Below are 13097 nucleotides of genomic sequence, written 5' to 3' on the forward strand. Positions count from 1 at the left end.
TGCTACCTTCTACAGTAACAGTTTAAAGGTGCTCCCTCTCTAAAGTGAAACATCAGCACTTGTGTATGCTTCCCCATCTACAGAAATTCCATAAAGAATACTGATAGAGGAAAGAAACACCAAAGATTCTTCCAACTTTAAAAAAAAAAAATGATTTCCCATTGTCAGGTCTGTATTAAGAATCTCATTATGGAAGCTCCTTCTTTCCTCCCAACCCCCTATAACACTTTCCCAACTTTCCAAAGTGTATTTTTGATTAAGATATTACCCTGAAACTCCAAATATATTGTCCACAAAGTTGGGCCATATTACAGAAAATATTACTTTAATCTTATCTTCACTTTTAAAACAGGTTTTTATGGACTATGATCACAAGTAACTTTATGATTACTAAAAAGAAATATAAAATGAATTCCAACAGTAGGAAAACTCCAAGTTAATACAGGTAACCTAAACCACTAGAAAACACATTTGGGGGCAGAGGGATAGCTGGGAAAAAAGGAGACACTGAATTACTGGTAGAAATAGATTTTTAAATATACTGAATGGGAGCATAGTTACACAACTTCCATCAACATATGGGAGTTCTGCAGCTAAAACTCTGCATGCCTCTTTAGATGGCAGAAGCTCATCTCAGTCTCTATGTAAAATTGTAATAATAGAATATAGAGCCCTTCTTTCCTATCTCTCATGAGTGTGTTGCGAAACCACATAATTGTCCGTTTTACAAACATGACTTTTCCCTGTTAAATAAACCCATGCCTGTGATTCATAGCACCTTCTCACCTTTATGTCTCGATGTACTATCTGATTATCATGGAGGTATTTTAATCCTTCAAGAATCTGCTTGGTGTAAAAACCAATTGTCTGTTCATTATCTTTTAGTGGTCCCCATTTTGAACGCAGAAGAGCAGAAAGGCTGCCTATAAATTTTTTTTGGGGAAAAAAACAGATTAAACTTAGCTCAGAGATTGTTCTTTCTGGCCTTAGCTTGTGTCAAGTAGTAAATGTAACCACACTAATAGGAACAGAATACACCTTTACTAAAAAGCAGACATCCTCCATAACACAGAACATTCTTAGATTTATCTATAATCAAACTTTTAAAAAAAAATGTATTTCTTTTCATTCATGATGGTCATTGGCTAAACAATACTCTGTGTTGTTGCTTTTAAGTAATGCCAAACAAACTCAAAACCAGCACTGAACTCTCAGGAAAAAAACCCGAGCAAGTCTCAACCCCTGACACAGCACAGTTGGTGAACTTTCCCCACCAAAACTCTGTCTCCACTCCCCCCGCCCCCCGCTAAACCATCATCCCATAAAACTCTACACCCTTCAGATGCCTGGGCGAAAGGAAAGGCCTTGCAGTATGCACTTCCAGGTCAACATTCCCAGACCGAGTGTGTGGAAGCTTGTTCCATAACTATAGGCCCCTCATGTAGAATGCTTTACAATCAATCTCCCACTTCTTTGTTAAATCAGGAGGAATCCAATTTGAACAGCTCCGCCAACCATAGCTGGAGCAATATGGCCTAGGGAAAGATGTGATCTTTCAAGTAACACATTGTTTAGTATACTGCTAATCAAAGTCACACTCCTTTCTCTCCCTGAAGAGAGGCAGACTGAAAAGAAGCATTAAGGAAGTGTCTCTAAGTATGTGTGGAGAGATTTTGTAGAAAAGCTAAATTCAAGGGATAGATTTTGTATTTAGTTCTGACTGTTCATTTCATGTAGGAGTGAATTCCATAGTCCAGGTTGGGCTTCCATGAAGATTCTATCTCCTCCATCCGTTTACCACCTGTCAAGGTTCCTTCCCCACTCTGAACTCTAGGGTACAGATGTGGGGACCTGCATGAAAGACCCCCTAAGCTTATTCTTACCAGCTTAGGTTAAAACTTCCCCAAGGTACAAACTTTTACCTTTTGTCCTTGGACCTTATGCTGCCACCACCAAACGTGTTAAACAAAAAACAAGGAAAAAGCCCACTTGGAGACGTCTTCCCCCAAAAATATCCCCCCAAGCCCTACACCCCCTTTCCTGGGAAGGGCTTGATAAAAATCCTCACCAATTTGCATAGGTGAACACAGACCCAAACCCTTGGATCTTAAGAACAATGAAAACAATCAGGTTCTTAAAAGAGAATTTTAATTAAAGAAAAGGTAAAAGAAAAACCTCTGTAAAATCAGGAAGGGAAATACCTTACAGAGTAGTCAGATTCAAAACATAGAGAATCCCTCTAGGCAAAACCTTAAGTTACAAAAAGACACAAAAACAGGAATATACATCCCATTCAGCACAACTTATTTTATCAGCCATTTAAACAAAACAGAATCTAACGCATATCTAACTAGATTGCTTACTAACTCTTTACAGGAGTTCTGACCTGCATTCCTACTCTGGTCCCAGCAAAAGCATCACACAGCCAGACAGACTCTTTGTGTCCCTCCCCCCCACTCCAGATTTTAAAGTATCTTGTCTCCTCATTGGTCATTTTGGTCAGGTGCCAGCAAGGTTACCTTAGCTTCTTAAGCCTTTACAGGTGAAAGGGTTTTGCCTCTGGCCAGGAGGGATTTTATAGCACTGTATACAGAAAGGTGGTTACCCTTCCTTTTATATTTATGACACCACCTTTTCCCAAAAGTTTCATATTTCCAGTGGAACGTAACTGCTAATGGAAGTCATGGTCATAGAAGGAGAGGTGCTCTCTCAGATAGCTAGGGCCAATATTATGCAGAGCTTGTATTAAAACAGAGACCTTGACCTGGACTTTGTATTCAATCAGGAGCCTGTGTAGGGAGCAGAGCACTGGGGCAGTTTGTTCACAGTGATCTGTACTGCTCAGCAGACAAGCGTCTACAATCTCTACCAGATGAAGCTTTTGAAAGATGTAAGGTATCATTCGTAGATATAAGTTGCAATTAATTGAGCCTACAGTTCATGAATATGTGGATTACTACAGCCACCTCTGTGCCTAATACGATGGAGTGCAGTCTTGTAGCTAACCACAGATAGAAATGTGTATTTTTTGCAGCCGTGACAGTTAGGATCTCCACATACATTGAGAATTAAGAGATCCTTGACTTTAAAAAATGAGCAATGCCTTCAATCAAAGATGATATTATGGAGGAGGAAAGGTCTTCAAACCACTTCCTTTTTCCTACCAGCATCACTTTTGTCTTGCCTCTATTCAGTTTCAGGCAGCTGCTCTGCATCTACATTCTTCATCTCCCCTTGGCATTTGAAAAACTCTGAGTTGGTGGTGGCTACATCTCATGCAATGGTGGCATACAACTGGGTATCGTCTGCACATTGTTGACATTTCAGACAACAAACCAGCTAACCACATCGTTTTACACAGATGACTGAGATGGTAGCATAACTGATCTGTGGGATTTCTCAAGTGATGATTCAAAGAAAGAATAATTGCCCATCACAACCTGCTGGGTGAGGCCTAACAGGAAGGACTCAAAATATACTAGGTAATTTCAGTGCATCCCTACAGCCTCTTTGGCAATCAAGTATGCTGAATGCTTCAAGAAGTCTATCAGGACTTGTTTCCCCAGTCTGTATACTGGAGGAAGTCATCTGTCACAGCAACAAGTGCTGTTTCCAAACCATACCCTACTCTGAACCCTGACCAAGTTGGATCCAGGCACCTTGGCAACAATTGCCCATCTATACTGGAAGAAGCACAGGAGACACTGGATGTGGTTTAATTAGGCCACAACTTTATTCTTAAATGTCTGGGAGTACCCAGCAGATAAAATTGTATAGTGTAGGTAATTCCATAATCATTTCAATATATACCCGGGGACTTCCATCAGCACTCCCTCTTACCCAGCCAACCCACTGCTGAGAGATCACCATCCCCCTCCTCGAACAAGGGTGGAGGGGAGCCTACAAAGGAGGAGGGAGCTGGCTCCCTAAGATACCGGTTATAGGAGCTCTGAATCTCTGTTTCCTCTCCTTTAAAAAATACCACCTTTAAATCCTTTACAATCCATTTTATCTGATCACTGTATCCCTTCCCTATGGAGTACCTGCACTGGACACGTGCCATAAGCAGGCGCCAGCAATTAGCTTGGCTGCCTCCCCACCATACCTAGCAGGGTTCCCAGACATATCCTAACACCTCCTTTAAAATCGGCCAAAAACATGTTAGCTCCCAAGTCTGAGACGTGGGCCCCATACATCCTGGCTTTTCCTGCACGGACATGGACCTATATAATCCCTCCTCTCTGCCGGTCACCTGGTGGGGATGGGTCAGAGTGCCCATCCTGACCTGGTCTGCAGCTGCCTCAAAGTCACTTCCTGACTCTCTAGCCCATAAAGGGGCAGACACCTTTTTCCAACAAGCCAGACAACAGCCCGCACTGCTTAATGTGCAGTGAGGTCATTCTAGCCTTTCCTATTAGCTATACAAATCAACTCTCTAGTCTGTTCAAACCATCAACTTTACCAGACTTAGCCTTGGTGCAATTTCCATACAGAAGTGGCTTATAGCCATGGACATTTTTTAAAATATTATTCACACACATTTACTCTACTGTTGCAGTATTCTAAAATTTTATATTTTAAAAATGTAAAAAAAAAAAAGCACTTACCCCCTGGCACCTGTTCCATGAATATCTTAATAAAACTATTCTCACTAAGGGAACCTAAGTACTGCACAATGTTCTTGTGCTTGAGGTGCTTATGCAGAGCGATTTCTTCATGTAAAGGCTGGGAATACCTGGAAGTAAAGGAAATGTTCATTTTATAAAAAGCTGGATATTGTACCACAATGTCCATCAAAATTCACGAGACCTCGTGAAACATGTACATTGAAATGTTGTACACAATGCTACAATACACGTTACTAAGAACACTTATGATTGTATATACTGAAAAATAAATTGGCACAATAAAGGCAGTCACCCAGAGTTTGTGGAGAAAGAAAGTATACTCCAAACTAAGTCAGCCAGAATGAGCAGGTGGGCAAAAAGCTCAATGCCCAGATATATCAACTAGTCCATCTGCAATAAAAATTCAAGCATATGTTCTTAGATTGATAGTTTAATTTAGATGAGAACCTTGCTAAGTAGGAGGCTTATTTGAAATGTCAGCTCTGGATATTTATCACAGCCAGGGAACAGCATATTCTCTTCATAGAGAGGTGCGCACTAGAGCTGGTCGGGACATGCTCACCAAAATGTAATTTTGTCAAAGCCAAAATGTTTCACAGAATGATATCAGTTTTAATGATATTTTCATTGGGAAGATTTCTGAGGTCCAGGATTCACTGGTCACTTCTCATCCAAGGGAAACAGAGACCTGAACTGAAAATTTGAACTTTTCCCTCCAAAAACAGCTTGTGTGACAAAATTCTGCTTCACAAAAACATTCCAACCGATTTGTTTTCATTCCAATGCAAAACAAAAACAAATTTCAAAACCTTGAAAGTTGCTGTGAAACAGAATTGTCATCCTTCAGGCAGGGCTAGTGCTCACTTTCCAATCCTATCAGATTGTCTGCCTGATTTCCTGTTTTCTCTGGTGGAGCTGAGAAAGTATGTAAGAGTGCCAACTTCCATTAGGCATTAAAATATATGTCCAGATTTTCAAAAGAGCTCAACAAGTCAGACACTGACCTCTTTTGAAATATTGAGAATTTTTGGTAATCTAGAGTTTACTCAGGTGCCTAATGGATGTTAAGGCTTTCTGAAAATCTGACCCCAAATTCTGGGTACTGAGCACTTAAAAATCTTCTCCCAAACGTGAGTTGTGGACATTGTGAATACTGAATTGGTATTTTGTCTGTTACAACACCTAGCTTTATAGAGATGGACAGATTTTCAAGATCAGAAGGATTTTTTAAAATCATTGCTATAGGTAGGATTAATTTTGTTCCTATCAACCTTGGCAATCTCCTTTAAGATAGAGTGATTTGCCATTTTCATTAAGTTTTTGAAAAATCAATTTTAGTTACAGCTTTTGGTAATTTTTTTAACATAACTATGAGGTGTGTCTGGGTGTTACTTCTTATATCGATTCCTTCTGGTCACATGGGAAAATGCTGTTTTTTAAAGAAGACAAATTTGCAATACATGGCTTATTTCTTGAGCACAACAGCACATCAGAACCCGGGGATTAATATAACTTTTAAGAGTCTAAATAATTCAACAATTTAATATAGTGGGCTCCATTAAAAATTTGACTTTTATTGCATGGCAGCATTTAGGCTTGCTCTGATCTTTACCACATTATTTGTGGAATTTCCCATACTTAGAATAGAAAATATTGCAAACACCACGATGAACGTAATTATTCTTGATAGTAAGTATCCAGTTTTTAAATGGCACCCATTGCATGTAATTTACAATTTAAATACAGAAGAAATTTCACAGCACAAACTGAATCTGAATGAAAGAGGGTATGTAATAATTGTATTTTTCAAACCGTTTATTCCAGTTTTTACGTAGGCTTCACTACAAATTATGTGTAAACAAAAACTGAAATGCATCTCAGGCTCAACATCTTAAAGAACTCTACAAGTAACTAATATCAGAGTGTTCTGTTGTGGTTAATTATAGTTGTTGGCTTCATTCAGTATGCCAGGATGTACTTAAGAAGGTGGAGCTGATCAGGAAATGTTAGGAGGAGTCCAGCACAAATGAGATGCTGAATATCAGCAACATCTTTATCAGGAATATAAGAAACATATATATGACTAGTTCCAAAAAATGAAGAGTAACAACATAATGTAGAACAGCACCCCATGAGATAGGGAAGAACTATTATCTCCATTTTACAGATGGGGAACTGAGGCACACAGAGGCTAAGTGATTTGTCAACAGTCAGACAGGAAATCTGTAGTGGAGTGGGGACTTGAACTCAGGTCACTGAAGTCCTGAGCTAGTGAGTACCCTTACCACTTGACCATCCTTCTGCTCTAACAGGGGAATTTATTGAGTTTGAGATTATGAGGGGGCTGGCAATACTGAAAAGTATAGATATAGAGGCAGGTTGCATGGCCTTGATGGAAAAGGCTTCAGAAAGTTTAAATAGATTTTAAACCCAGAAGGGACCATTAGATTATCTAGTCTGACCTCATGAATACCACAGGCCATGAATTTCCTGCAGTTACCTCTCAAGTGAGCCCAATCACTTGTGTTTTGCTAAAGCGTAGCCTCTAGAAAGGCATCCAGTCTTGCTGAGAAGGTATCAAGAGACGGAGAATCCATAACTTCCCCTATTTGGTAGTTTGTTCCAATGGTTAATCACCCTCACTGTTATTTCTGTATTTCTCATTTTAATTTGTTTGATTTAAATTTCCAGACACTGCTTCTTGCTATGCTCTTCTCTGGTACATGAAAGAGCCCTTTAATACTTGTTTTTTTCTCCCTGAAAAGAGATTGTATACCGTCATGAAGTTACCTCTCAAAGTCTGAGAGGTGCAGTTAATGTGACACTATTATTAGTCCAAACCAGGGCCCCAGAGATCAACAGGTGTCTTCCATGCTGAAGTGTAGTCAGGTCCTTCCATAGCATCCTCTTCCCCCTACCTGGTCCCTACAGAGCCCTCTAAGCACAGTCTAGAGTTCATGCGGTGGGGAGGTACTTGGGTCAGGATAAGAAGGAATACACAAGGAATACTCCCTTCAACTCCCCAGATCTTACACAGGAGAGTTAATACATCCACAGTCCTTATTCACTTTCTTTCCATTTACTCTCAGGAACTTCAATGGGCAGGTGACAGATTCCTGATCGCACAGCTCCAAAAGAGTGGTGGGGTAAGGGCAGAGCTGGTGCAGTGGTGGGGTAAGAAGTGGTGGGTAAGGGCAGTGGGGTAAGTGGTGTGGTGCGGTAAGGGCAGAGCTGGTGGTGTGGGACTGGTGGGGTAAGGGCAGAGCTGGTGCAGCAGGGTACAGGACCTCCCTAGCCTCCCAGAGATCCCAAAAATTTGCCATGGAGGAAACCTTCTGATCTTTTTGTGCAGCAGGAGACAATCTAGGCCCTTGTTAGCCTCATATTAAACTAGGCCAATAATACATAGTTCTGATTGGAGCTGCAAGCGGTGCCTTTCCTCCCCACAACTCTTATTCTGAGATGGCCACATGCCCAACTGCTATTACCACTCATTGTTTTTCACAGCTTTGGAGACTGTTTCTTACAGAGCTGGAAAATGTACAGGAAAACCAGAGAGATGGATAATTTATCAGCAGCTTTTCAGGAAAGGGCTTCATTAACCAGCAAAGTGGCCAATCGTACTTCAGGACAGAAGTATATAAACACAGCATTTGGATTAGACAAAATTACTGTACCTGCTATCTCTTTCTGGAATTTCTTTAATGGCAATCCTAACTTGATTGCTCAGATCTCGTCCTGCATAAACTATGCCGTAAGTTCCTTTCCCCAAAATGACTCTCTCACCGTTTTCATCATATTCGTAGTCATACTGCAAAACAAACAACATGAAATGAAAGGATATGAACCAGGCTTTTTACCTGCATAACATAACGATGTAAATATTTCTTCCTATAATAAATGTACTTCTGTTGTTGGGTATCATAAAAAAAAAACCTAACTACAGACAGAGGGCACTGCACACCAAAATAAAAAATGGAGCTTACCTGTAAAAGGGGGTTCTTCAAGATGTGTGGTCCCTATCTGTATTCCACACTTGGGTATGCATACGCACCATGCACCTGAGATCAGAGACTTGTTGCAAGTAGCGGCTGTTGAGGTCTGCAACTGTGGAGTTGCTTCCCTCATGCTCTGATCTGAGGGTATAAGAGGCAGCAAGGACCAATGCCTCTCCACTTCCTCTTTTTACCATGAATCAGAGAGGATCTGAAGCAGAGGGGAAGGAGAGTAGGTAGTGTAATACAGAGAGGGACCATACATCTTGAAGAACCTCCAGTTACAGGTAAATAATCTCAATTTCTTTGAGCGCTGGTCCCTCTGCATGTTCCACATGTGGGTGATTGACAAGCAGTATTTAAACAGGAGGAGGATGCGAGGATGCAGTTTGTACAGATGCCTTAATACTGCTGTCCCAACAGCTACATCTACAGAAGAAGCCTGACTAAGGCTTAATGCTTCATAAAGGTGTGGGTAGAGCTCCAGGCAGCAGCCTTACAAATGTCCAGTATACATACTTGTCAAAGAGACGCTGTTGAGGTTGCTTGTGCTCTGGTGGAATGGGCCCTCACTCCATCCAGGGGAAGTATGCTTGCCAACTTATAACAGAGAATGCTAAAAACTATGTACACACACGCGCGCTCTCTCTCTCTCTCTCATATTTTTACAGGTTTTTTTTACAAGAACATCACTTTGGATACAGAGAATATTGACTCAGACCATGCAGTGGTCAGAAGGAACTGGAGAAACATCTGTCTGCACAACCTCTTATATGCGCATGAGGGAATCAGAGCATGAGGGAATCAACTTTGCAGGCATGGACCAACAGACATTACTTGCTACAAATGTCAAGCACATATGTACCCACTTGTGGAATACACATGGGGACCAGCACTCAAAGACCAACTTTAGCTTCTGCATGGAACACAGACACTGCTGCCACAAACTCATGTTGTACCAGTTGCTCTCCTGATCTAACCACGTTTTCCAAATACAGCGGAATCTCTATTTTAGACTCTCCATATTAGCCAGAACTGTGCATTAACAGAGGTCAGGTGAGATTGTGCTGACCAAAGTTCCACTTTTTCTGAGTTTAGATTAATAGATGCATAGATTTTTAAGGCCAGGTGGGACTATTAGATCATCTAATCAGACCTCCTGCATAACAGAGGCCATATACTTTAACCCAATTACCCCTGTATTGAGCCCTATAACTTTGCTTGGATAAAGTATATTTTCCAGAAAGGCATCGAGCCTTGATCTGAAGATATCAAGAGATGAAGAATCTACCACTTCCCTTGGTAGTTTCTTACAATGATTTCCCACTTTCCCTGCTATTAAATTGTGCCTTATTTCTAATTTGAATTTGTCTGGCTTTAACGTCCAGCCACTGGGTCCTGCGGTGCTATATCTCAGATGAGAAAAAATTTGAAGAATATTTTGTTTCTAAACGTTAGGGGAAAGATTTGAAGAAGCACTCAGTGTCGGCCTAATTAATCCCACTGCAGTCAATGGTAAAACTCCTCCTAAATTAAAAATCCTACCCTAGAGGCCTAAAGTTCTCAATAAATTGAAAAATATCAAGTGAGACATGTTGTCCTTACCTCTACAGAATCTCCATCACAGTCCCCTTCCTCTGTGTTTTTCCCTATATCTTCAGTGATACTATTCACCATATCAAAAAACCTGTAAAACACATCCAGGTAAAGACTAGATAGTTACATGAGAATGAATCCTAAAGTGAAAAAAATGATCAAACAGAACCTTTAAGTGTAAAGAATATTAAACCAGAACAGCTCAGTTAGGGAGATCAGGTGGAGGGAGAGAAAAATCACTGCTCTTCTTGAAGTGGAAAGTTAATGTCTAAAGATAGGTAGGTAGGGGTGTGTGTGTGAGAAATATACATGTAAAGTGTCTAGAAGATAACATTATATCTAAAAGTCAGGGGTGAGGGTCTCAAGGCATTTATTGTTTAACAGCAATGCTACACAGCAGTTTAGAGTGTAAAATACAGAAGAAGAATACTGCATTCATTTGAAACCGCAGGGAAACTGTACCTTTTTTATGCCAGGAAAGCAACTGAAGCATCAAGCATAATGGAAAGGTTCTAAAAGCCCTGGACCCAGGAGGAGGAGAATTCTCCTGCTGAGGGAAGGGTGCAGCAGACTGTCTTTTGAGGACCCTTTGCATGCAAAGGTAGTGTACAGGGCATGTTAGGGGCAGGTTTGTGAGGTGTCTGGAGCCATAATGTGTAATCTGCAGAGATTCTGGACAGTGCTGCTGTCCATAGGCAGCCAGATACAGTAACTCAGGCAGCCCCCACACAGCTGTCTAAATTACTCCTGGTCCACTCCAGCCCCTGGAGCAGCCCAGAATCGAGAGGGTGGAAAGGTGCCTTAAAACCACCTTAGCCTCCTTGCTCCTCAGCAATGAGCACAGCGCCGTGCCTCTCAGAAGTACACACACAATCCAACTCCATGTATTCTAAACACAAGAAGGATTAGCAGTAATGTAAAGAACTCATAATGTGCTTCTCTGTAATCAGAAATGGAACTATAGCTACAGGGAAAGCAACCGTAGACCCTGATCTTGCAAAGCACATAAGCACGTGTAAGTTTAAGCACAAGTGTCTCCATTGATTTCAATAGGCTTACTTATATGCTTATGTACTTTGCTGGACTGGGGCTTGGCTAACTCATGAATTAAGCTTTAAATATTTACATCAGGAATAACAGATCCCATAGGACTGGACCATAGTATACACACGTAAAGTTTGTTTAAAACATTAACGTAAGTGTGGGCCCAACCCTTTAAAGTACTGAGCACCTCCCGGGAGATGCTCAAATGCCCATAATTTACGTTTAGGTATTGAGAGTTGAGGATGCTCAGCAGCTCACTGGCACCATCCCAAAGTAGGCAACACTAGTCTAGTACAGGTCTGCATTCAGAAATCATCATCTAAGTTAAGATTGTTTGGCAAAATAGTGACCAATACATACCTCTTGCAATGCAATTCTGTGCAGAAATAGATTTGAAAGTCATCTGAGTTATGCAGTACATAAAGAAAACAGCATCGCTCCTCAAACTTTGAAATACTGAAAGAACAGCCAAAGTAAATGCAGGTTACTGAACTGGTGGCCCCAAGCTTCAGGGCACTGTAGGAAAGTACTAGATTAAATCTTGTTATATACCATTATAGATCATTTTATTATGAAGTTATAGTCTAACATGCTCGCCCACCATCTCAAATGCGATCTCTGCTGCTTGGAGCCCTGCACTGCCCCCCACCATTGCATACGCTCCTCAGGAGGGCATCAGAAGAGTGATGGGAGTAAGGACCTAATCCAAAATCCATTTATATCAATAGAAAAAAATCCCATTGAGTTTAATGGTCTTTCAATGACTCCCTTAAGCTGATTCACCCTCTAGCCACCTCTGCCGCTGTCCAGGTGGATCACCCTTCCAGTATCAGAGAGTCGAGAAGATTTAAACTTGCCTGCCCTTGAAGCCACTGCTGCGACTCGTTACCATCCATGCATCCATCCACACTCTCCTTGGGCTACATCAGTGGCAACAGAATTTTTAAAAACCTCCCCTCCTTGAACCTTTATTTTTGGAACACAGTAGTGGCTTTTCCTTTTATAACCAGCCACAGTTCAGCCCACCATGGGCAAGATTCCTGTGGTGGTTACTGTAATTGATATTTCTGTGTTGTACAACACAGTATTCCGTAAATAGTGTCTTCCTGTGCAATAATGAGCATCCCTTTCCCACCCACCCCCATTTCTTTATCACCTAATCTAGTTTTGTTTTTATTTTCTATGTCAGCAGAACAAAGAGAGGGCAGGAATAGAGAAGGACTGGATGGATTCATACTACAGAAATTTCTAAAGTGGTAGGAGGGGGGCCTCTTGTCCAGTAATCCTTTCTCAATCCCAGTTAACTGAGCTCTTGTAAAGCTGTTCACTCATCTGAAAATATTTTCCCCTTCTCTGAGCTCCTTGAAGAGCATCCTACTTGAAGCAGTTCATTCTGTAATTTGTGCCCTTGAGTTGCACTCTGACATTCAAGTGTAAATTTGATTCAGTGGAATTTTGTAGAATTAATATATTAGAAAAGGAGGATGGATGAAGATTTTATGAGAAAAACTGGATAATAAAGATACAAGATTTGCAAGACCAAGGCACATGTAACAAGTCCCCTCATTGGTTCATTCTTAAAAGATACTGGGTGAAATCCTGCTTCCACTTAAGTCAATGTGGATTTTGCCAGTGACTTCAATGGGGCGGTCAAGATTTCACTTATAGTCTTACTCCACTGCAAACAGAAACAAAACGAGAATAGTATTTATTCTTGCAATGTGAGAATTTAGGGCCACCAAAAGATATGAGGAAAGGACTCAAATACTGTGATGATGGGGGTTATGGAAGTATCTGAGTACATACAGACTTGACTCATATTTTTCTTTAGTTT

General features: G+C 40.9%; 1 protein-coding gene across 4 annotated transcripts in view; it reads right to left on the reverse strand.

Annotated features, from left to right (window-relative positions):
• Positions 1–13097, reverse strand: part of MAP3K5 (mitogen-activated protein kinase kinase kinase 5) — a 156527-nt gene that overhangs the window by 23990 nt on the left and 119440 nt on the right. For all 4 annotated transcript variants that reach the window (XM_073337411.1, XM_073337413.1, XM_073337414.1 and 1 more), the window contains 5 exons: positions 11624–11719; positions 10229–10310; positions 8306–8439; positions 4608–4735; positions 787–923 (listed from right to left, as the gene is read on the reverse strand). In XM_073337411.1, the coding sequence (XP_073193512.1) occupies positions 787–923; positions 4608–4735; positions 8306–8439; positions 10229–10310; positions 11624–11719 (577 nt within the window). The remainder of the gene's footprint in view (positions 1–786; positions 924–4607; positions 4736–8305; positions 8440–10228; positions 10311–11623; positions 11720–13097) is intronic.

The sequence above is a fragment of the Lepidochelys kempii genome, chromosome 3 (assembly GCF_965140265.1).
Source record: "Lepidochelys kempii isolate rLepKem1 chromosome 3, rLepKem1.hap2, whole genome shotgun sequence".
NCBI classification, from domain to species: Eukaryota; Metazoa; Chordata; order Testudines; family Cheloniidae; genus Lepidochelys; species Lepidochelys kempii.